This window comes from Tupaia chinensis, unplaced genomic scaffold, assembly GCF_000334495.1.
Source record: "Tupaia chinensis unplaced genomic scaffold, TupChi_1.0 Scaffold000314_1, whole genome shotgun sequence".
Classification (NCBI taxonomy): domain Eukaryota; kingdom Metazoa; phylum Chordata; class Mammalia; order Scandentia; family Tupaiidae; genus Tupaia; species Tupaia belangeri.
The window spans coordinates 813,990-838,879 of record NW_006159807.1 but is presented as its reverse complement, the minus strand read 5'-3'; the positions used below and the strand labels follow the sequence as shown (position 1 = coordinate 838,879).

The 24,890-nt window shown below is 35.0% G+C and overlaps 1 protein-coding gene across 2 annotated transcripts in view; it reads left to right on the top strand.

The window, feature by feature from the left end:
• MTX2 (metaxin 2) overlaps window positions 1–24,890 on the top strand; it is a 58,588-nt gene that overhangs the window by 16,612 nt on the left and 17,086 nt on the right. Inside the window, exons 1-4 of one of the 2 annotated variants that reach the window (XM_006151101.3) lie at window positions 4,658–4,709; window positions 5,694–5,740; window positions 13,065–13,189; window positions 24,535–24,607. In XM_006151101.3, the coding sequence (XP_006151163.1) occupies window positions 24,547–24,607 (61 nt within the window). In that variant the 5' untranslated portion in view covers window positions 4,658–4,709; window positions 5,694–5,740; window positions 13,065–13,189; window positions 24,535–24,546. Of the gene's footprint in view, window positions 1–4,657; window positions 4,710–5,693; window positions 5,741–13,064; window positions 13,190–24,534; window positions 24,608–24,890 lie in introns of those variants that run through there. The other variant, XM_006151100.3, reaches the window with a different exon arrangement.

Here is a 24,890-nt window from a genome sequence, read left to right as displayed (position 1 = left end):
GGTTTTTGCTATAGGGCGCGTGCGCTGGCCAGACAGACAGAGAAAGAGAGATAGAAAGCGAGAAATCACCCCCCAGGGGGGATGGCCATGCCGCAATCCCATCTCCATTCTCCTCTCGGGATCTTGGGCACGCACGCACACGTGCCCGGTGTGAGTTTTAAGCCACTGGGTCCGGGACGCGAACCGCGGTCGCCTACATGGGAGTCCAGCGACATAGCCATTATGCCAACTGCTGGTCCCGACCTGCCTGTCTTTGGAAAATAGAGAATTGGGGAAGAAGTTTTGTTGGACTGTGTCTCTCACATAATAGGTGTTCTCAATTAAAGGCCATAATTATTAGCCTAAGCCAAGAAATAGGCCTTGTATTTTGTTATGTGTGAATAATAATGCTAGTGATTCATGAATTTACTTAAGACAGCTGGAGAGCTCATTTTTTAGAATGATACCTGCGTGTTTCATTTGTAGATCCCTTGCCGTTGTCACCAGTGGTTTCTTCTGTGTCAAGCTTTAAATGTAATTATTTGCGGTGGTTCACATAGGTGATACACTTAAACCAGGGATGCTTTTATGTTCTGAGCTGCTTATATGGACAAGATAGGCAGCTGGTCATTCTCTTGCTGCTGTACCACTTTTTAAAAATGAATTACTTAATTTCATGTATTATTATTATTATTATTATTATTTAATTTGCTGTAGGGCATGTGTGCTCACAAGCGAGAGAGAGAGAGAGAGAGAGAGAGAGAGAGAGAATGGCAAAGAGAGCTGCCAGGTCCAGTACTTAAACCGTGGTTGGCCATGTGGGAGTCCAGTGCCTTAACCATCATGCTGCCTGCTGGCCTCTATACTGTACCATTTCTTGTCTCCTGATCCATGATGCACTAGAATTCCTAGGTGCTAAAACAACATAGTCAGATATGTTTATATAGTGTTCTCTTGTTATTTTAAAATTTATTTTTAAATTGTAGAGAGTGCTTGCATTTGTGTGTGTGTGTGTGTGTGTGTGTGAGAGAGAGAGAGAGAGAGAGAAGACCTTCCCCTAATGACATGTGATCATGTTGCAAATATTTTTTATTTAAAAGTTTTATTTTAAAGGTTTTTTGCCATAGGGTGTGTGCAGTTCCTGTAGTGAGAGACAATGAGAAGGAAAGTAAGAAATGACCCCCCACACACACACCCCAAAGGATAGCCATACCACGATCCCTTCTCCATTCTCCTGGGATTTTGGCTATGCACACACATGTGACCAACATGATTTTTTTTTTTTTTTGGGAGAGGTTTTTGCCATAGGGCGCGTGTGTTCGCCAGACAGACAGAGACAGACCGAGAGATAGAATGCGAGAAATCACCCCCCCAGGGGGGATGGTGACGCTGCAATCCCTTCTCCTCTGTTCTCCTCTTGGGATCTTGGGCACGCACGCACATGCGCCCCGCGTGAGTTCTAAGCCACTGGGTCCGGAACGTGAACCGTGGTCAACTACGTGGGAGTCCAGCGACATAACCATTACGCTAACTGCTGGTTCCCTGACCAACATGATTTTTAAGTTGCCAGGACTGGGACTCAAATCATGTTTGGCCATTCGGCAGTCCAGCACCTTAACCACCACATCACATGCTGACCCCATGTCTTAAGTCTTTTTACCTTATTTCTCTATCCTGGTAGGATTTGGTACATGCACCTGGCATGTTTTTCAAGTCTTCAAGGTTAGGATTTGAACCATAGTCAGCCTTGTGGGATCCAGCTTCCTAAGCACAGGGTTTAAAACTGCTGTGCTGTGGGGCCAGATTAACCTTCTTTTTTTAAATGATAGGTTCTGTTTGTGAAGAAAACACCAGATGTTTTGGTAGAGTTCCTTTCTGAAAATTTATTTTCAATAATTCAGAGTTGAAGCACAGTTTATATTTTGGGTCAAGCAGAACATTTACCCCCTTCCACTCCAGTTTCTAGCTTTTAAAAGGTTTTTTTTTTTTTTTTTTTTAAGGTTTTTGCCATAGGGCATGTGTGCTTCCTGAAAAGAGAGACAGAGAATGGGAGGGAAAGTGAGAAATCACCCACCTGGGGAGGATGGCTATGGCACAATTCCTTCTTCTCCCTTCTCCTGGGATTTTGGGCAGATACACACACATGCCTGATGTGATTTTCAGGCTGTGTGGTTTTCAAGTTGCTGGGTCTGAGACTTGAACTGTAGTTGACCGTGTGGGAGTCTAGTGCCTTAACTATCACACCATCTGCTGGCCCTGTAGGTTCAGGTTCTTAATACTAGATTTTTTGGTATTTTTAAGCAACTTGTTTAGTTTTATTTGCAGTCAGGTAGTATGCTGCAAAATTTCTATTACTTTTACATGTCTTTTGGATTAGAACTGGGGAATCTGAGGGTGATGATGAATAAATATTTTAACTGGAATTATTGAACACATAAGTTGCTGTTCATTTAGTAACTGTTTTATTATGGAGTTTGAGGTAGCTTATGACTTATCAAAGAATATTTAACTTATATTCTGCATGTACTTAATACTAAGGGTATGTTACTCCATTGTTTTGATAATTTGTAATCCATGTCGAGTACATACACAAAATAACTAACCAAAAGTTAAAATTACTAGAATATTTCATTAGAACACTATTACTGTGACATAGATGATAATATTAAGTTCATTAAAATTTTGATTACCTAGAATGTTAGGGAATGAGGTGGTAGGCTTAATCAAATATACATTTTCTTCTTTCCACACATAATTAATAAATACCAATTGTATGCAAAACAGGATACAATGTGGGATATGCAAATGTATGCAACAAACCGTATCAGTGAACTTAATTTCAATGTTTATTCTTTGACATTTTTGTTCATCTTATTTCTATGCTTACTGCTTTAATAAATACATATAATTGGATCTTTGATGATTTAGAATCTCATAATGAATGAATTTGATTGTATTGTTTTTAGTATAGATGCAAACAATGTAGGTGTGCTGACTATACAATTTATCCTAAAAGGTTATTTTTGAGTAATTTGCTGATGTCGAGTCCTTTTTGTTTCCTCGACTTTTATTTTAAAACTCTTATACAGGTTAATTGGGTTATTTATTTATTTATTTATTTTTGGAGAGGTTTTTTGCTATGGTGCATGTGCGCTTGCCAGAAAGACAGAAAGACAGACAGAAAGCGAGAAATCCCCGGGGGGGATGGCCACACAGCAATCCCTTCTCCTCCTTTTTCCTCAGATTAATTAGGTTCTTATTGAAATTTTATTTTGCTAAAAAAGTTTACAATAAAATATAGTAAATATTTAGTTTCACTGCTTTTTGGTATGTACATTGAAATTCAGTAGCCTTTTTGAACATGTGTGATATTGTAGGTAACAGCATACAAAGCTAATGTATGACCATTATTGGCTTGATGATTGTGTGTATTATCCTTAAGTATGAGTTTAATTTTGTGTAGTCCAAACAAACCAGAAGTAACATTTGTAATTTATAATACTGCTGTATTTTTTTTCTTTCTAAAGAGTAAAAAAACCCCAACAAACAAACAAACAAAACAACAAATTAAGGGGTTCTATCTTATCCCAAGCATTGTTTTAGAGTATTGTAAATGATCAGTTTTAAAAAATATATATTTTACATATATCAGTTCCTTTGGAAAAACCAGCTAGAATTGCATATTAAAAATTATTTGTTACTCTGTCATAAAGACTGGATTAGTATAAATGCAACAAGAGAAATAACCAGTTATTATAAATTCTCATATATTTATTTTCTTGCTGAAAGCAAGTATAGTTACTATGTTAGAATTGGTGATTCTAATAATTTATGGCTTTTACAAAGAATTGAATAAATGATATTCTGGTATCCTATATTTTTTAATGGAGCCATTACTGCTTGAAGTGCAGCTAGTTAGACAAAATTCAAAACTTAATGCTTTCCCTGACCACTGATAGAGTTCCTAGTGTTCTCTTTGTAGCTGAAGTCTTCTCTAGGTGAAAGTTAAGGGTCAAGGTGAAGCTTCACTTTAGGCCTACAGTTAGTTTACTTGCCCTGTTTCACATTTTGCATACATAGCGCTTCATCATACTGCTTTACTCTAATTGTCTTTGTGGAGTGACGGTGGTAGGGCCATGCTAACAAAATGTTCTATAATACAACAGGGTTCCTCTGTATTTTTAAATATTGCCAACAAGTAAGGATGGACAGCCTAATACAGGTATATTTCATAGAGTGTTGTGTATTTGAAATTTTGCTTTGTTTAAAGTTTGTAGTAAAATACAGATATTGTTTTGCTTTTTTTCATAGTGAGTCAAACATCAAATTTTTAGTGTGTGTGAGTAGCATTTTAGGTATGTTTGTGTTTCAGCGAGGCTAAAGGAATCATAGCATGTAGGTTATTTTATTTTTCAAGTTCTCATTTTTGATTGGGCAAGATGTCTTTCTTCTCCATAAAAAAGTCACTGAACAATATATAAAACACGTATTTGAGGCAAGTTATCTAACCTATTTATACAAGTTATCATAGAATTTAAGACAGTGAGATTAGTTGCCATATTTAAGATAACCTTAGCAATTGACTTTAAATGTTTTAGGTAAATATACATACTTAATAATTTGGTTGGTTATTGATAAGTTTTTACCCTATATGCCTAATTATCACTGCCTTTTTTCCTCAGCTACAGAACCTTGGCCTGAAAATGCTACATTATATCAGCAACTGAAAGGTAGGTTCTTGTTCACAATTAAAAATGGCTTTGTATGAAAATATATTTATTACCCTAAAAGCCCTAAGTAATATAATTTACTGTAAAGAGAAGGTAAAACATAAAGGAAGAATTCCTGTGTATAATTTGTCTAGGAGGTTTTACCTAAACTTGTATTTGGCAGTGTAACCAACTATTCATGGCCTATAAGGTCCTTAGTTTATTATTGACTCATTATATTGGCTGCTGTAGGCAGTGTAAAATGATGTGGTTGCAGGAGCAGTTGGCAGATTTACTGCACCGATAGCTGAGACAGCAGATTTTTGAAGTCCTGTGGTAAAGTGGGCTCTCAGTAAAAAGGAACTGTTAAAATGTATAGGCTAGGATGGTTCAGGCTCCCTTTAGCAGCTCTTCATATATCATCAGATCACATTATGGACCCCATTTGGGGCTCAGCAGCCTGCTACAGTTGTCAGAAGACTGCAAAGTAATGAAGACTAATAGGCAGCAGCCCTAGTCTTCTAAGCATGGAATTTTTATTGCAGCAAACTTGTCATCTTTCTTTTGTGTGACAGACCTAGACACACTCTGCAATATTAACTGCAAGCTGGTTTTATATGATTGTGAATGTTTTTACTTTTAACTAGGGAGGTTTGAACAGATACAAAATATTTTACTTATTTTTAATGAAAAGAGGGATTTTTTTTGTTAAGTTGGAATGTGAATTTATTTTTAAAAGAGTGAATGTAATAATTACACATGCTGATAAAATTGTATAAATGATCAAATAGTTTTAAAGGAAATAGTCTTATTTTATCATTATTGACTACTATGATAATTTATCCAAAATTATATGATAGCACCGACACAGGACTATGTAATTACTTTGGTGCTAGACTATACCTTTTCTTTAAAAAAAATTAATAGTTTTTTTAAAATAAAAATATCGTATTTTACCTATGTAGCAGTTACACTTGACTCACACCTTTCATTGTATTTCCACAGGGGAACAAATTTTGCTTTCTGACAATGCAGCTTCTCTTGCTGTGCAGGTAAATATGTAAACAAATTTTTTTCACTGCCTGGGTGATATGCATCATTTTAGTTACAATTACTTCTCCCCTTCCAGAAAGAACAGTATGTATTTAGAATTTTTCTGTGATTTACTATTATCAACCATATTGTTGCTTCTCTGTGAAGTGTAATTTTTCATGCAGTATTATTCAGTGAATTGATGTCATTATGTAAAATAAAAATTAAAATCTTCATTATTCATTCTTTTAAAAAATCACTTTTATGTGCTAGGCACAGTCTATGTCTTAGCAGTTTTGCTTTAGGCTAGTTATATATGTGGTGTTGATTATTTTGGGTGTTATTTTCATTTATGGACTCAGAATTATTTTCTATTTTATTTGTAAGTATTTACCACATATTTTAAGTATCATTTTTCTCATTGTGCTCATTTTAACCTTAATTCATTTGTAATCTTGAATCAGGCATGTTATTTTGTAGCCACTTCTTCTATATTTATTGATTACTTGAGCATTTATTACCCCCAGACCACTTATTGAATGCAATAACTCTTCAAGTTGTATCTCACAGTTGTGTAATCCAAAAAAAGATAAGTGACCTTGTAAATTTTAAACTGCATTATAAGAATAGGATACTTGGGGATTGGTTAAAAAAAAAGAAATGGTTATTAGGTTATAGAATTATAGTATAGCTATTCCAACATTTTATATATTTAGCTGCTATTTACTTAGCTTACGTAGTTTGAATCACAAAGATTTTTATTATATAGCACCTAAGAGATAACTCAAAAGAGAAATCTAAAACATTGTGACATTTATTGGAGGTGAGACTGTGAGCTTCTTGAGGACAGAAAGAAAGGGCGGGAAAGAGACTATTGAGCTTTTATTGTGTTCTAGGTATAATACCTCTGAGCACTTAATTTTACGTTATCTCATTTATATTTTTTTATACAACTCTTTGCCCTCTGGGCTTAGTAACAGTATTTTATATTGTCATTCAGTGTAACAGTATGTCTTTGTGTGTGTCTGTTTTGTTTAAGGCAGAGAAGGAAGGAAAAGATGGAAAGAAGTATATTTGGACTATAATGTGTTAGTGTGACTATGCTTAAGTTTCTTTAAAATCTTTTACCAAGATTATAAATGATATTTATTTACCTTTATTTTGTCTGTACATACTTGTCTTATAACTAGTTTTTTCTTTTTTATGTTAGTCTTCAATAAGCAGAAATTCTTTGTTATATGCATTAAACTTGCATTTTATACAGCTACTTGTTAATCTTGTGTGTATAGGTGTGATAGACTTTAAGTTTGACCTTCAAATATTGATAATATAGTACCTAGCACACAGGAAGTGTTTAGTAAATGCTTGTTGTATGAATGGCTTATAAGTGTGTTGAAAGCAATCTTGCTTGATTACTGACAGCGTAAGTACATTATTTGCTATGTATAAAAATACTGTTTTCAATTTTTATATCTCTGAAAAGATGACTTTAGGGCACAGTGAATATTTTAGTTGAAGTATTGATTCTTAATTCTTTTTTAATCGCCATTTTTGGAATTACTCTTTCAGGATCTGACAAAAGCTATAGGACATTTTTTTCAGTAAAGATTCTAGTGCACATACACAAATAAAAACATAGCCAGGCTGTTCTTCATATGGTTTTGGCAGGTTTCCTGAGCTCTCTCCTGAATCTATCTAGGAAAACTAAAACCAAATCATAGTATTAGAGAAGCACTGAAGTAATTTTTTTTTCTTTTTTTTGGGTAAAGGTTTATTGCCTTAGGGCACGGGCCCTTGTCAGAAAGAGAGAGACAGAGACAATGAGAGGGAAAGTGAGAAATCACCCCCTTGGGGGAATGGCCATACTGCAATCCCTTTTCTTCTGTTCTCCTCCTGGGATCTTGGACACACAGGCATATGCGCCCCATGTGAGTTTTAATCTACTGGGTTCAAGATTCAAACCAAGGTCAGCCATGTGGGAGTCCAGCAATGTAACCGCTATGCCATCTGCTGGCCTCAAGTACTGAAGTATTTTTCACCATATTGGAAGGTATATTGGATAGGATAGACCAGTAGTTTTCAACTGGGAACATTTTTAGCTGCCAAAACTGTTGGGGGCCTGTTACTGACATCTATGGGGTGGGTACCAAAGATGCTACTAAACGTCTCACAATGCACAGGGCAGTCCATTCCTCTCACAATGAAGAATTTTCCAGCCCCAGTATAAATAATGCCAGGCTGAGAATCTGGAATCAGTGGTTTAACCAGTTTCTGGTACAGACTAAGAGAGATTACCATTTAAAACAAATATGTTTAAAAAATCCAGTAAAGAGAGGAAAAAAGAAATCTTAGTGTACACCTAATTTATCAATTTACCAATTTTTATGGTGCCTATTAATTTACTTTCTCACCAAGCCTTTGCAGAACATAGTTGCAATTAAAACTAAAACCAAAACAGGACCGAAGTGTAGAATTTTGCCTAACCATTTCAGTTGTTTTAATCCTACATATGTCACTTAGATGATAAATTAACCAGCATATATTAAAAATTCTTAGTTTTCTTCAATATTCTTTGGCTTGACAGCTGATAGTAGCCATGACTATAAATGTGACTTTTCCAGATATCTGATGTAAACTTTATGGAGTAATTTTCTTCTATATAGTGGACCAGCATCTGTTTAGAAGAATCAGTTAAAGGCCTCATGTTTGATGTATAAAATCAATCAAAACAATGTGACAGGTATCCATAAACTGGATATTTTCTAGAAGATACTAGATATCTAACATCAGATATTTTAATAGTCTGCCAGTTAAATCATCAGGAAATTTAAATTTTACCTACCAAAGAGACTTGGTGTTTATTATAACCCTCAAGCTTAGTGGTTAGACCTCTTTCGATTAAAGAAACTTTTATGATTTCAGTTTATAATAAAATAATGTTTTTCCCTGTGGCTATTATTTCTCCTTAGATTTGCTTTCTTTCCCACATTAACAAAGTGTTGATATTACTGGTTATAAAGTTATCTTGTATGTTCAATGTAAGGGACGTGTTAGTGTAACATGGTCTTTTTTCCCATGAGCTGCGTATTGTGTGCACGTAAATGTATATGCAGTCTTATACAAAGAGAAAGAAAGAAATCATCATTTCTATAATGGTTTCACTTTAAATGACACAAGTTTATATTGACTGAGGAAAGAACTTGGTAGTAATTCTTTCTTACTTCCCAAATCTAAACCAACTATCTAATAGATATACAATGTTGGCCACATATATAATTAAAAATTTTCTAGTAGCGCCATTTAAAAAAGTAAAAAGAAACAAATGAAATTAATTTTAATTTTGTGTTTAACTTGATATATCCAAACATTATCATTTTAATATGTAATCAATCAATACAAAATACATTAATGGAGTATTTTCACATTTTTTCATTTTAAGTTAAGAAATCCTGATGTGTATTTTACTCTTATAGTTACATCTTGATTTGTACTAGCTATTATACATTTCAAGTGCTCAAAGTACCAAATATAGCATAGATATGCAAAGAATATTGGTTATTAGTTCCTTCTGTCCTAATTTTTTGAAAAAGGCCCACATAATCAATGTGAACACAAATAATGAATCTTGAAGGCTTGATAATACCTAAAAACACCAGCATAAGTGAAAATAAAGGTTATTTATAAGAATTTTGGAGGACACATTTGTATTTGTGCGAACATTAATTATAATTTTTGTTCTCATCCTTTGATACTGTACCTTAAAATGTTAATATTGACTATTTTAATTAAAAGAAAATGTTATTTTAATAACATGGAATCAGATGATTGGTTTTAACATTTAGTATTAGTATGTGCTTTTATTGTATGAGACACTCTACCAAGAGGTTTTTTAAAAAAGATAATTATTTTATTTAACTTTATTTATTTATTTTTAATTTGACCAGAGAGGGAGGGAGGTAGGGAGGCAGAGAGGGGACAGAGAGAAAGAAAGTGAGAAAGCAAGCTGCCAGGTTCGGGACTTGTCCTTAACCACCACGCCTGCCGGCCCCTCTACCAAGAGCTTTTATGTGGTATATTGCACTCAGTCCTTAATGGATCCTAGGACAGAGTACCATTGTTATATCCTCATTTGAAAGGGTCAGGAAACTGAAGCTTAGAGATGCTCTGCCCGAGGTTATAGAACCCACAAATTGTGGAGGCAAACGGAAACCAACAGCACTGGTTGAGTGCCACATGTGCTTGTCACTGTGTTGAGCACTTAACTCTTATGAACTCAGTTAATCTAACAATAACCATACGGGGTAGGTGGAGTATGATGTAAGTGTCAGACATCATCCTCTCACATAGCAATCCTAAGAAGGGGTATTATTCCCATTTCTCACAGACCAGAAAGGTAAGACAGAGAGGTTAAACAGGTGACCTCAAGGTACGTAAGTAGTACTTGGCAGAGCTGGAATACAAATTCAAGTGGACAATCCATACTCATAACACTTTGCTTTTTATCAGTCTAGTCTAGTGATAATAGATTTTTGAAGTTTACCCAACAATAAATAAACATTTAGCAAATTATTTCTGACATTTTTTAGCAAACTATATCTTACAATTTAGAGTTTATGTTAAATTGTGAAAGATAAACGTGTCTCAGCTTTTGGATCTATGAAATGGGGTAAAGATAGTTTTACCTATATTATGTGTTATTATGAAGCTCAAGTTAGGTAATACATGAGAAATTCTTTTGAAAAAAGTGAAATCAATATACTTTTGGGAGTCAGCAGTTGGTGTGGTGGTTAAGGCACTGGACACTCCCACATGGTCAACCATGGTTCAAGTCCTGGACCTAGTGGCTGTTTTCTCATTTTCTCTCTCTCTCTGGTCAAATTAAAATAAATGAATGAATAAATAAAATAAGTAATTAAAAAATTAAAATGTTACTTTCTAGGTTGTTTTAGGAAGAATTTAATATATATATATATAAAGCCAATTTAAAAATAAGTTTTTCTTTTTGTATAACTCCATTTAGGACTCTAAAAACTTAAGTTTATTGTTTAGGGAGTGTCTCAAACTGATAATTATTAGAATGCTGCATGAAAATAAATCTTACTTTTTACTTATTTTTACTTCATGCAGGAATAACATTTAAGCTCAGGTTAAGGGGATATTTCTGTTCTATTTAATGTTTTTATCTTCTCTCACCCTTTGTGAATAAATTATCTCTAAAAATGAAGGAGAAGACAACAGAAATAAAAATTATTTTCTTTCTGTTGAATATGCTGTATTTTAAAAAGTCAGCACTTTTATAGGCCCCATTAATTCTGGGCCATGAACACTAACATGTCAGATCTGCTGATAAATACTTAGCTGACCCTTGCTTTTATTTTAAGCAAATGATGCTTTTTAGGTGGATATATTAAATAGCAGTTAAATGGTAATATCTTAATGTAGTGTTTGGTGGGAAAGCAGGGGAGAAGAATATTAGTCTTTGGGGCTACAGGTCTGTTGCATGGAGAAACAACTGTGAATATGAAAATATAGCTGCTATAAACTTGTCATGTCATTCAAATGGCACAGTGCTTACCTGCATAATTTTAGAGGAAATGATTTTGAATTTTCTGTTCAGTTGAATACCTTTTTGCTTTAAACAAGTTGTTCAGAGTTGTATGCATTTGCAAAGTGTCAGTTTAAACCTGATGTAAATACAAGTAGGTTGATGCCAGTAGATGCTTTTTAAAAGGAAATTAGAATAATAAGTTATGGAAAGACATTTTTAAAATGGGTATGAAAAAGTTTTATAAAGTTTCTTTTCTTGATATACAATTGATTTTATATTCATTCACTGAACATCATCACAGGTTTCAAAATGTGATTTCCTACCCAGAATACACTGTACAGTGGCTTTAGCACACATTTTATTGTTGACAAATAATTTTCCATTTCTTAATATATTTTCCCCATTTCTCACCCTCTGCCATTTCCCCACCCTCCTCCTACAGTGTCTCTGGTGTCTACAGTTGCTTTCCATTCCTTCTCCCCATTTTTTGATTCACAAAGTATCTTAATTAATCTAACTACTTTGAATAGCAAGTTCAGCTGATATGTACATATATATCTGTGAACACATGTCTGATTTTACTCTTGAGTAGAATGAATATATTATAAAGTATCACCTAGCTGATGCTATATAGCTTACTGTGGTCATCAAATACGTATTTTTAAATAAATTTTATAATTTCAAGAAAAGCAATTTTAGTTTTAATAAATAGAAAAAGCTGCTAAGAGACCTTTGCTTAAAACTTAAAGTCAGGAAACAGGTTAGGATTCTGTTCAAATAGGTACATGAACCTATGACTTGAAACTTTATTATTTTAAAGTTTGTTCCCCTGTCACTTGGAGTCTACAAAATGAGGCTTCTCTTTTCACTCTCAGGGTTTAGGAGGAAGAAAGGAAAGCTGAAAGGTAAAAAGAATTTATCAGGCATTTATTATTAATAAATGAGAGGGGCCCATAAAATTCTTTTCAGTATTCTAAAATGAGCAAGATAGAAGCTATATATGTTGCCTTGATGTTACTGAATTTAAATTCTTCAGATTGATTATCTTGTGTTACAATATTGTGTATACCAGAAGTATGAAAGCATTTTGGAGATTTATGTTTATAATTCCTGGAATGATTTAAATATATAAAATGTGATTTTTATAAATGGTTAACTGTGGGCATAAATTGCAGAGTTTATCAGGTAAGTAAAAAAACAAAAACAAAAACAAAAACAAAAAACTCCAGCTGCTCAGCCTTAATACTAGTCCCTCACCATATAAATAGTATGGTGTATATAAAACATTTAAATTGTTCTGATTCTGGAAACAAAATATATTCAAAATAGAGTTAGATAACTCTTACAAGTTGTCACTTTTAGTAATTAATAAAACAATGAAAAATGATTATATGCTAATATAAGTACTTAACTTAGCAAAAATTTGCACTCCTATTGTTCTGATTGCAAGAAAGAATATTAACCATTTACTTTTTGTTACTTTTTATTTAAAAAGTAAATAGCAAGCAGGATTTAAAAATTTGTTGCTGTTAAGCAGAACAATAAAGACATAGTAGTAAGGTGAAAAAAACTGACAGTCTATTTTTTAAATAGAAAAGACCAGAATTCTTCATTATTAGATATACAGTATCAACATAATCAATCTAGTAGCATTATATTTGAGCTGAAAATACACTTAAGTTTGAGGCCATACACTACCCTGTGTGAGCGAAACATCTTTCATATAGTTCTAAGATGAAATTACCCTTGAATGAATAGCGTCTTCATTTATCTTCAAACCTCTTCTGTGCTTTTAGTGAATCTTCTCTTTCAACATTCTACAACAAGAATTACATTATACCATTATACCAGAGTACTTCTGCAGTGTGAAATAGATTGGTTTGGAAAATGAACCTGGCTTTGCTATAAATTACATTCACAGGTACAAAGGAATTTGTTATTTTGTTTAAAATAGTCACAAATATAATTAAGTTCTTAATTTATGTTAAACTACAAATATGGCTATTACCATAACTGGATTAGGAACTTAATCTGTCACTTCAAGAATGATACCTAACACTTTTCATTTGTAACCTTAGGTACATTATTTCAATTACTGGGTCTGCAGCTGTTTGATATAAAAAATGAATTATTTTGTAGATAGATTTGTTCATGGTTTTTAATTTTAAAACATGCCTCTTCAGTAAGGTGGAAAATGATTCTTCAATTGTCCTCACAGATTTCCCTTTGTGTCCTTGTAAAACAGGATATGAATTAAAATTCAGAACCATTTCATTTTGTGTCCTGAAAATGGCATTGAATGCTTGAGAACAGTCCTTAGTGAATTCTTACATAAAGTATTTCACATTTAATTATGACATGAACAGAACCTTTGTCCTAAAGAAGAACACTTCACCTCTGAGGTCTAAAGATAGCTTTACCTGGTTGGACAGAAATGGAATCTTCCCTATCTAGAATTTTAATAACTTTGTTAATGTGGCTTACATAAATTTAGAAGCATTTAGTTTATTTAAACGGCATGAATATAATTTATGTCTCTACCATCTCCTGTTTACCTTATCTTAAGAATTTTATGGTTTTTTGGTTATTGTTATTTTTCTCAGTTGGAATATTCTTTTGTCTGTTAACAAAACTTCAAAATGTTCATTAGAGGAGCTCAGGAAAAGATTCTTTTTTTTCTTTACTCCTCAGTTTTTCACTGAACACCAACTGTGTAACTGGTACTTTGTTAGATTCTTGGTGTATGAGTTAGTCTTTCTGTACATTTGATTATTCTTTTACATAATTTGACTCCATAACTTAATTTTATAAATATGTAATTCTAACAGGGGAAGTTTATATTTTTTCCTATGCTGATTGTCTTTTGGTTGCTTATGGAATGAACCTGATCTTTTCTCTAGCTGCCAGATATAGACTATATATAAAATTGAGTTAAATATTCCAGGAGTAGTTTTCAAGTGAGAGTTGTGTTAAGGAAGGGCGTGATATCTGATGTGATCTGTCTTTGTATGTGCTCTCAAATAGCATTTCACATTTTTGGTAACAAATTTGCTCTATTGAAAGTTTTTCATGCTATTGAATTGTGGTTTCTGATTTCTACATAGGTAATACTGTTACTATTTTGGAAAGTGGTGCCTTAAAAATGTCTGTGAGGGCCAGATGTGGTGTAGTAGTTAAGGCTCTGGACTCCCACATGGCTGACTGCAGTTCAAGTCCTGGACCTGTTGTCTTGCCTTCTTACTCCTCCCTGCTCCTGTGTTTTTCTGGTAAAATTAAAAAAAAAAAAGATAAAAAAATTAAATTTTTAAAGAAAAAAGTCTGTGAATTCAATAGAAGTTACATCTAAGTTTTTAAAGCACTGAACTCTGAGCCTAGTAATAAAATGCTAATCTTTATTTTAGCTTACTAGTTTTCTATGAACATAGGTGTATTTGTATTTATTATCATAATATCTATGACTTATTTATTCAGCGAATGTTTACTAAGAATCTGTTGTATAATGAGGAAAAAGTAGTGAAAAAGGTATACATGGTCTGTGTAATAAAATAGAGCTTTATATTCTGAAGGGGAAGTGCAGGGGCCCTTTATCAATTCATCTATCAGTTTTATCAGTATGTATCACTTCAAAAATTATTCATAAAGTAAAAACTGATGTCAATTTCAGTATATCTTTATTCACATAATATTGTTTTGTTAGAAAAGATTTTATATGGTTACGTGCACTGAAGACATACAAATCATATATTCACTCTTTACATTCTTCTTTTTTAGGGGGAGAGATTGTTGCTATAGGACATGCACTTGCCAGAAAGACAGAGATAGATGGGGAGAGAGAAACTGAGAAATTACCCACCTTGGCGGGGGGCGGAGAGTGTCCATGCCGCATCCCTTCTCCATTCTCCTCTCAGGATTTTGGACATGCACACACATGCACCTGGCATGAGTTTCGAGCTGCTGGATCTGGGACTCAAACTATCACTGACCATGTGGGAATCCAGTGCCTTAATCATTATGCCACCTGCTGGTCCCTATGTTATCATTCTTTAAAAAGTGTTTTTGGTTATGTTCTTTTATTTTTTATTTCTATTTAATATCCACTTAGAATTTTTTTTATCATAGTGTGCAGTTTTGCTATTTTGTTCCCTCTGTCTCTAGTGGGTGCATGGCACCATGTTACAAATTAAAAAAAAATTAAGATAAAGAAATAAATACAATTAAACTACTATACTAATAATTATTTACTTTTTTCTCATAAGGAGACATTAAAAGGAAATATGTGAATTCAGCTTTCTTTTGAAGTCATCAAGATTAAGTACTTTTTCTTCCTTTGCAGATGGTCAAATGTATATTTATTATTTCTAATACTATTACTACTAATATTAATATTACTTAATACCTAATATTTATTGAACTACTCTTTGCCAGATGGTGCATAAAGTGTTTTAAATATTCAATTAATCTCTTAATAAATTGTCTTCATCTTCAATATGAGAAAGTTTATGCGGTACAGTAATTTTCTCAAGCTAATATCAGAGTCACTAAGATTTGGCACAGAGATTTCTCACTGGGAGACTTTTGCTCTGCTGACTGCATATTCTTCTATATGGACTGTTAGGATTAATGCAGAAGGTTCCCATTTCTCACGTGTATGTACTCTCTAGTCTTCCACATAGGCAACTTGTTACTTTAATCTGCACTCAGTTAGGTTCTTTAGGTTCTTGCAGGGTTCTTAACAGCAGGGGTTAAGGAGTGGGGATGTGCTGATGGCTGGCCAGCTGTGAGTGGTATGGTTTATGACTCAGCAACAGAGAGGGAAATTACTTGCAGTGATGGTGAGCCCACCAGTCTCAGTGAGGCACCATCATCCCTGTCAAAGGTAGCAACCAAGGCAGGCCTATTGCTGGCTGATTTGTCTAGTCAGTCATTGAGTCCTCCGTAGCACTGTCTGAACTGAGCCTTGTCCTTTTTTGTTTGTTTGTACCTTAGTGTAATTAAACAAAGAGTACTGGGTTTTCTTTGTTTGCCATAGGTCATATGCATTTATCACACAAAGACAGAAAGAGAGAGAGAAAGTGGGACGGGGTGGTGGGGGAGGGTGGGATGAGGGGATGGCCACACTGCAATCCCTTTTCCTCCATTTTTCTCTAGGGACTTGGGCACACACATGCAGGGCATGATTTTCAGACTGCTGGGTCTGAGACTCAAACTGCTCAGTCAGCCATGTTGGATCCAGCCACTTTAACTTCCATGGCTAAGGTGGTTGGATCCAGGATTTTTGATATTTTAAATCTGCTAGCTACAGTGACTCAGGGATATTTTAAGATAATAAATGTTGATTCTATTACCTACTCCTATCAAAAACTATCATGCTGTAGTTATTGTTTTTTATAAGAGAGAAATGGATGACTTTTGGTTTTAAATTTAATTTTACTGATTTTCCCCCAGACTTCTTTCTGATAAATATTTTTAGCATATTTGTTAGGGAATAAAGGCTTGAAATAAAATGCATATAATAGTTGCTTTGTTAAATTGATTTTTTCATTAATGTTAATCTTCAAAAACTATCATGCTGTAGTTATTGTTTTTTATAAGAGAGAAATGGATGACTTTTGGTTTTAAATTTAATTTTACTGATTTTCCCCCAGACTTCTTTCTGATAAATATTTTTAGCATATTTGTTAGGGAATAAAGGCTTGAAATAAAATGCATATAATAGTTGCTTTGTTAAATTTATTTTTTCATTAATGTTAATCTTCTTTACCCACTTGTATTAATTATAAAATCTTTAAGCTTGTTTTTGATGTCCTGATGATTGGGCCATAACTGTTGACATTTTAATGGACCCTTACTAACAGTGGATCCTTCCTGTGTTATTTCTCAATAAATTTTCAGAAGATGATACTGCTCTTAATGAATGACTTCTTAGCTTCTTAAAGCTTCTTACTTAACTAAGAAGTAAAGTTGAATTTTCAGTTTTTAAATTTGGTGGACTCCAGGAAATAGAAAACAAACAACCAAACCAAAACCCTAGATAAAATTGTCCTTGCTTATGTTATAATATATATACATGTATATATATATAGATAGATATATATAATTTTTTTTTTTTAATTTGGAGAGGAAGCATGTACTGCCAGAGAGAGACAGAGAGAAGGGGGAGGGAAAGTGAGAAAGTACCCTCTCCAGTGGGGAATTGTCACCCCACCATTCCCACTCCTCCATGTGTCCCTTTTATTGGGGTATTGGTCACACACACATATGCGACTGCGACCAGTATCTCCAGGTCCAGGACTTGAACTGCATAGTCAGCCATGTAGGCTCCATTTGCCTTAAGCATCATGCCATGCACTGACCCAATTATGTTTTTATTCTGCATGATATCTATAGCTCTTATTTCCTAATACCTTGATAGTACCATGTGTGTGGGAAAGTACTGACAAAGATGATTTTTAAGCACTTTTGTCAATTGTGTCCACTTTAAAAGAGGTGAGGTATCCTTCATGATTGGGCTTCTTAACTTTCCAATGGAATCTGTTCATCTGGTTTTCAAAGCATATAACTATACTCTTAGTTAACAGCTCTAGGCCATCTTAAAAAATGGCCAGAGTTGTCTGCTCTTCATATACTGTCAGAAATGTAGCAGAGAAGTGATAGAGAAGACCATCTAAAGACTTGAATCTCTCTTCTCCCACCAAAACTTGCTCATCCCATGGCTTTTGCTATCTTGGTACATAGTAGTCTCATTTTTCTAGGTTTTTATGTCTGGATCTTTGAGTCAACTTTGGAGTGCTCTCTTTTTCCTATATCCACGTCTGGTTATCAGCAAATCCTCTTTCTCTTTCTTAAAAATAGGCTAGAATCTGCCTATCACTTCTATCATTTTCCCCTTGTTCAGGCTTCTATTATTTCTTTACTGTATCACTACAAAATCTTTCTATTTCTCCTGCTTCTGTAGTTCTATTCTGTATAGCCTAATTTCTCTATATCTGTTTGTAGCTCCTTAAAATGTCAGATTCCACAGTCCTCAGCTCAATACCTTGTAATGATTCCTCACTCAAGCTAAAGTGAAAGTTCTTATAATTACCTAGAAGGTCTTACATACTTTTCTTTGTGAACTACAGATAAATTTAGAAAATTTCTTTTGAATCAATGATGAAAAGAAATTGTAGTAAATATTGTAAAATTGACCTGGCTAACCAACATTATGCCATGGTAAGTTGAATGTTGTTATGTTGGTCAAAATTAAGTCAGTATCTTTTTTATGAGTTATAAGAAGTAAAAAAAGTGAAATTAAGAAGCATGGGTTTGATTGCTGTATTAACAATTCTGTTTAATCTTTTTTTTTTTTAAGTTTTTTTTTGGGGGGGAGAGGTTTTTTGCTATAGGGCGTGTGTGCTCACCAGAAAGACAGAGAAAGACAGAGACAAAAAATGAGAAACCACCCCCCCCCCAGGGGGGATGGCCACACCACAATCCCTTCTCCTCCATCCTTCTCTTGGGATCTTGGGCACGCACGCACACACATCCAGCGTGAGTTTAGACCACCAGGTCCAGGACTCGGACTGCGGTCAGCTACATGAGAGTCCAGCGACACAGCCATTACACTAACTACTGGTCCCTTTTCAGATTTTTTTTAGAAATAAAACCTTTGGAAATTTTGATTAGTATAGTTGCTACTCATGTAGTTTGGCAAAATAAACCATATTTACTATTTTGTATAGTAGAATACTTGTTAATTAACAATTGAATATCATTCAGGCTTTTGAGAAGATGTATTAAACAGTTCCATCAAATTCTTTTTGCTCTACCAAAAGCCCCAGTCTCCACTTAGTCTCGTTATCTCTAAATGCTTTCTTCTCCCATTTTGTGAAATGTGAGCACTTGCTCATTTTCTTGTCCTTCTTTCTTGCCAACTTTCAGTTATCACTCCTCACCTTCCCTTGCAAGTCTGGGACTTGAACTGGCTAACCAGCTAACCAGGTCGACTATGCGGGAGTCCAACAATATAACCATTATACCATTTGCTGGTCCTTCAATCCTCAGCATTTATGTCATGGTTCACTTGGGCTGCTGTAGCTATAGTCCTTTTTCTTACAAAAGCAAATTCCTTCACCCATGCTATTATGTCATCCTTTTTGCCTTCTTACTGATCTTACAGTTATTCCACCAGTTTCTTGTGATCTCAGCCTATTACCACTGTGTTTTTCCCCCTTAGCATTTGTGTTTAATAAGTTCCAGCCCTTCTCCATTGTTGGTATAGATACATATGTAATAGTAGGGCATTGATCTTTCTATTCCCTTTTTCCTTTTCTTCTGATCTAGGCTTTCTTTATTGATTATTTTTAAATTGTGTTCTCCAGAGAGAAAAGAGAGAGAGAGAGAGAGAGATGCCCCCAGTGGGGCATGGCCATGCCATAGTCTCTTTTTCTTCTTTTCATCTAGATTTTGGGCACACATGTGCATGTTCCTGAAGCTGTTAGAGTCAGAACTTGAACTGTGGGTGACCATGTGGGATCTGACTCCCAATGTGTATGACTTAACCACAGTGCTATGGGGACAGTCGTTGATCCAGGACTTTTGAAAAAGCTGTTTTACTTCTTTAATTCTTTCCTTCCCAGCAAGCTGTCCATATGATTTTGATGCAAGCTGAAGTTTGAGAACCACTTCCCTACCTTATCTTTGTGAGTCAGTCAAGGAGCATACCAGTACTGCTATAAATCAGGATAAGTTAGTGTTTAGAGGACTGTTAGTTACACTTCAAATAGACACAGAATAATCAGCTTATGTTGGTTGAGGTGGTGTTTAAACCTTGAAACAGTAATTATAGGTGAGCTAGTTAGGATTAGGTTGGGTTATGAGTGATAGAACCCTAAAATAGCAGTGGCTTAAAAACAGAAGTTTCTTTCTTTCTGCTATAAATATGGGTAATTTAATTTTGAGAACCACATGATTATCAAGAACTTAGGCTCCTATATTCTTATAGCTCTACCATTCCCAATACTCAGCCTTTTTCTTTTTCTAAGAGAGATTTTTGCTATAGGGCATGTTTGCTCACTGGAGACACAGAGAGAGACAGAGAGACAGAAAGTAAGAACTCATTCCTTTGGGAGGATGACCACGCTGCAATCCCTTCTCCTCCATTCTTTTCTTGGGATTTTGGGCAAGCATGTGTGCCTGGTGTGAGTTTTATGCGGCCAGGTCCGGGACTTGAACTGTGGTCGACTATGTGGGAGTCCAGCAATACAACAGTTATACCATTTGCTGGTCCCTCAATCCTCAGCTTTTACTTCATGGTTCACTTTGGCTACTGTTGGCTATAGTCATCCTTTTCACATTCTAGTCAGCAGAGAGGGAAGATGATAGGTAGAAGTAGGCTGTTCTATTCATCATCTCTTTTTTGTTATTTTAAAATTTACTTTTAAATAAATTTTATATTATTTATTTATTTTTAAAGGTTTTTTGCTATAGGGCACTTGTGCTTGCTAGAGAAGACAGTGAGAAGGAAAGTGAAAAATCACTACCGAGATGGGATGACCATGCCACAATCCGTTTTCCTACTGGAATTTTGGGCATGCGTGCACATGCATGATTTTCAAGCCATCAGATGTGGGACTCAGTGGTCAGCCATGTGGGAGTCCAGCTCCTTAGCCACATGCCACCTGCTGGCCCCAAGATAATCCCCTTTTAAAAGGAACTTCCCAGAAGTTGCCTAGAACTTTAAAATTTAATTGGTCAGTACTTATTGACCCCCACCTAGTAAAAGGGAGACTGGGAAATAAAAATTTTTATTTCAGGCAGACATGTGTGCAATATGATTCATAGTTTCTACCAGTAGGGGAAGGAGAGAACATATAAGGGAGAGATAAGTAGCTTCTGCTGCAGTAAATTCTTGAGAGCTTTGGTTGGCCCAATGAGTAAAAACAATACTGAATGCTTATTATATGTAGTGCACTGTCTTAGGTTAGTTGTTGGAAAATGAGGAACATTGGGGGGGGGAACAGAATTACAAAAACAGTAAAATAAAACCTACTCTTTGACACTTTAGGAGGTTCCATCCCCTTGAGGACATTAGGTATGCATACATAGGTTCCAAAGCAGTGCAGGAATCAGAGAGTGTAAGTAGAGAGGGATCAGACTCAGGTGGAATTTACTATTTGGAGGCAGCATTCCAAGAGGACTGCAGTTTTTGGAAGACAAGTTTGAAAGAAAGGATTGCCATACCTATGGGTGAATGAAGTTCTTCAAGATACAGTGACTGCTAGGTACCCTTACTACTTAACGCGTCTTCAGACCAGTTTTCAACGTAGAACTGAGGAAGGGATTGTAATAAATAACCTTTTAAGAAATTTCTATTGGGCAGAAGTAGGCTGTACTATTCATCATCTTAGTATAAGATAAATAATAGCCTTGTTAATTTATTAATTTGTCTCAATTTACATTTGATTGCTATTTCTTGTACTTCCCTTAGTTTCAAGATAGATAAAAAGTTTGTTTCCTAATTTGTATGTGGTAATTAGTATCATTATAGCTTATAACCTCCCAGTTGAATAACTGGATAATTTTATAGAAGAAATGTAGGTAAATTTTATGAGTATAGAAAAAGAAGCCAACAAGTCATAGTAGAGAGAACAAGGAGGGGAGTAAACTTTGAGTATTACAAAACGTAGTTTCGGCAAAAAGGTTTGGCAAAGAGTTTACTGGTGTCTTAAAAACATTGAATATCAATTAACAGGAAATACTAATACAATTTTTTTCCACTTAATATTACAATATATACATTTAGGGATTCCTAAAGTACTAGGGATGTGATATGTATGCCAGTAGACAGCTGGGGATAAGAATTTCCTTGAATAGTCTGAATATAAAAAATTCTTCAAAAGCATGAGCCTTCAAGTTGACTGAAGAACGTTCTTTTGTTTGAAATTAAGAACTTACCCATACCTTACCGTTAGGCATTTAAGTTGCTATAAAATTTTTACTATAAAAAAGTGAAAATAGGGACCAGCAGTTAGCGTAATGGCTATGTCGCTGGACTCCCACATAGTCGACCGCGGTTCGCGTCCGGGACCCGGTGGCTTAAAACTCACACCAAGCGTGTGTGCGTGCGTGCCCAAGATCCCGAGAGGAGAATGGAGGAGAAAGGATTGTGGCGTGGCCATCCCCCCTGGGGAGTGATTTCTCGCTTTCTGTCTCTCTGTCTCTCTCTGTCTGGTGAGTGCACGCACCCTATAGCGAAAACCTCCCCTCCCCCCAAAAAAGTGAAAATAAACCATTTATATTTTTAAAAAGAATTAGTGGGGAGGTTAGCGTAATGGCTATGTCGCTGGACTCCCACATAGTCGACCGCGGTTCGCGTCCGGGACCCGGTGGCTTAAAACTCACACCAAGCGTGTGTGCGTGCGTGCCCAAGATCCCGAGAGGAGAATGGAGGAGAAAGGATTGTGGCGTGGCCATCCCCCCTGGGGAGTGATTTCTCGCTTTCTGTCTCTCTGTCTCTCTCTGTCTGGTGAGTGCACGCACCCTATAGCGAAAACCTCCCCTCCCCCCAAAAAAGTGAAAATAAACCATTTATATTTTTAAAAAGAATTAGTGGGGAGGTTAGCGTAATGGCTATGTCGCTGGACTCCCAATTGCGGTGTGACCATCCCCCCTGGGGGGTGATTTCTTGCTTTCTGTCTCTATGTCTCTCTCTGTCTGTCTGGCGAGCGCACGCGCCCTACAGTGAAAATCTCTCCAAAAAAAAAAAAAGAATTAGTGAGGGTAGAGATACTCACTAGGATATTTTTTCTAGCTTTATGAAGGTATAGTTGAAAAAAATTGCATGTATTTAAGGTGTACAGTACAATGATTTGATATATGTATAACATTGTAAAATGATTCCCACAATTAATTAACACCTCTAATACTGCACATAGCGAGTGCCATTGTGTACATTGTGGGGGTGAGCGGGTGTGTGATGGTGCTTAAGACCTACTCTCTTAGCAAATGTTAAGTAAATGATACTGTCTTGCTAACTATAGTAGCCAAGTTGTACGTTATGTCTTCAAAATATCAAATTGACAGTTCTTGAATCTTACCTAAGTCTGTTGTTAGTTGGCTGCTTGGGGTGGGGGGGTTCTGCTTGAAGGGTGCCACTTTTAGGGAGTTCTGCTTCACTGGGTACTGAGCAAAACATCAGAGGGTCACTGATGTAGATGAGGAAATTTTTCCTTTGAGCCCATGTAGTGTTATGACTTGTCCTTCAATCAAAGTCTAGCTTTGGTCTCATTTAAACAGAATGAAGAGTTTACATGCATTTAAATGACATACTGATAATCCTTCCTCTGTCAGAGTTGACTTAACTTTCTTTTCTTTGTCTAGTCTTACATTAGAATAGTAATGAGAAAACAGTCTCATGGTCTCTAGATTTTCTTATTGCTGCTTCTGGCCCCTCTGATGTAGTCAGTTGTTATCTGTGAGGTGAAAAGACTTGTCATCATAGAGTGAATAAGACTGATTCTCCCTGGGGGTTACTGTTATGGTACTTTAATTTACTGGAATCTATTAATCTAAGAAAAACATCTTTCTCCAAATGCTATAACAATGTGAGGGATTCCTAAAGTACTAGAGATATGATATGTATGCCAGCGGACAGCTGGGGATAAGAATTTCCTTGAATAGTCTGAATATAGCACTTGAGCTAAACTTAAATGGTATTTACTACTTATTTATTGAGAAGAGTACCTGAAAAAGAAGAACAAGATTAAAGAATTTACATATTAGGATATTAAATATTATTGGAGAGAACTTTGAGGTAGCAGAAATAACATTTTATATTTTCTCCTAAGATAAGAAAGATGATTATCCTGTAGATCATAGTGGAATTAAACAATTAAACAATAGTAGAATTAAACAATTTAAACAAGCTTATAAAATTTGGACTTCAGTCATCTATTGAAGAAAATTAAAGCAATATAGGGGTTGTTGATTTATGTAACTAATATGGTAAAGTAAATGTGGGTAATTTACATTTCTTTCCCCTTAAGTGTATATAACTGCTTTCATCTTTGTATTATTTACTGATGTCTAGGTCATACAGATTTTATAGTAATGGAAATGACATTTTATTTTTGTTTGGAAAACAAATCCTCACTTTAAATTGGTTCATTCTTCTTCAGTACAATGTTATGAACTATTAAGTTTATGAGTTATGAAAAATGAATAAAAAGTTACATTCAAATACGTATATGCTTTCATTAGGCTTATTGTACTTCTCTTGATTTGCAGGCCTTTTTGCAAATGTGTAACCTGCCCATCAAAGTAGTTTGTAGGGCAAATGCAGAATATATGTCTCCATCTGGTATGTATGCTTTTTCCTTCTCTTAATGTTCTAGATTGATAAAATTACAATGATAGTCCAGTTTGAACCTAGATTTTAAAGATGGCTGATTTTTTTTGTTTACTTGTTGAAGATTTTTCCTCTTGATTCTATAAAGTAACAACTGCTAAAATGTGGCAGTCTTGGCATGTCTACTTATTTCACCTCTTGCCAGAGATGATTACTGGCATCTAATAAGAATTGTTTTAAATAGAAAATATTGAGGAAATCCATGATGTCAGATTTCCCCAGTCTTACTTACATA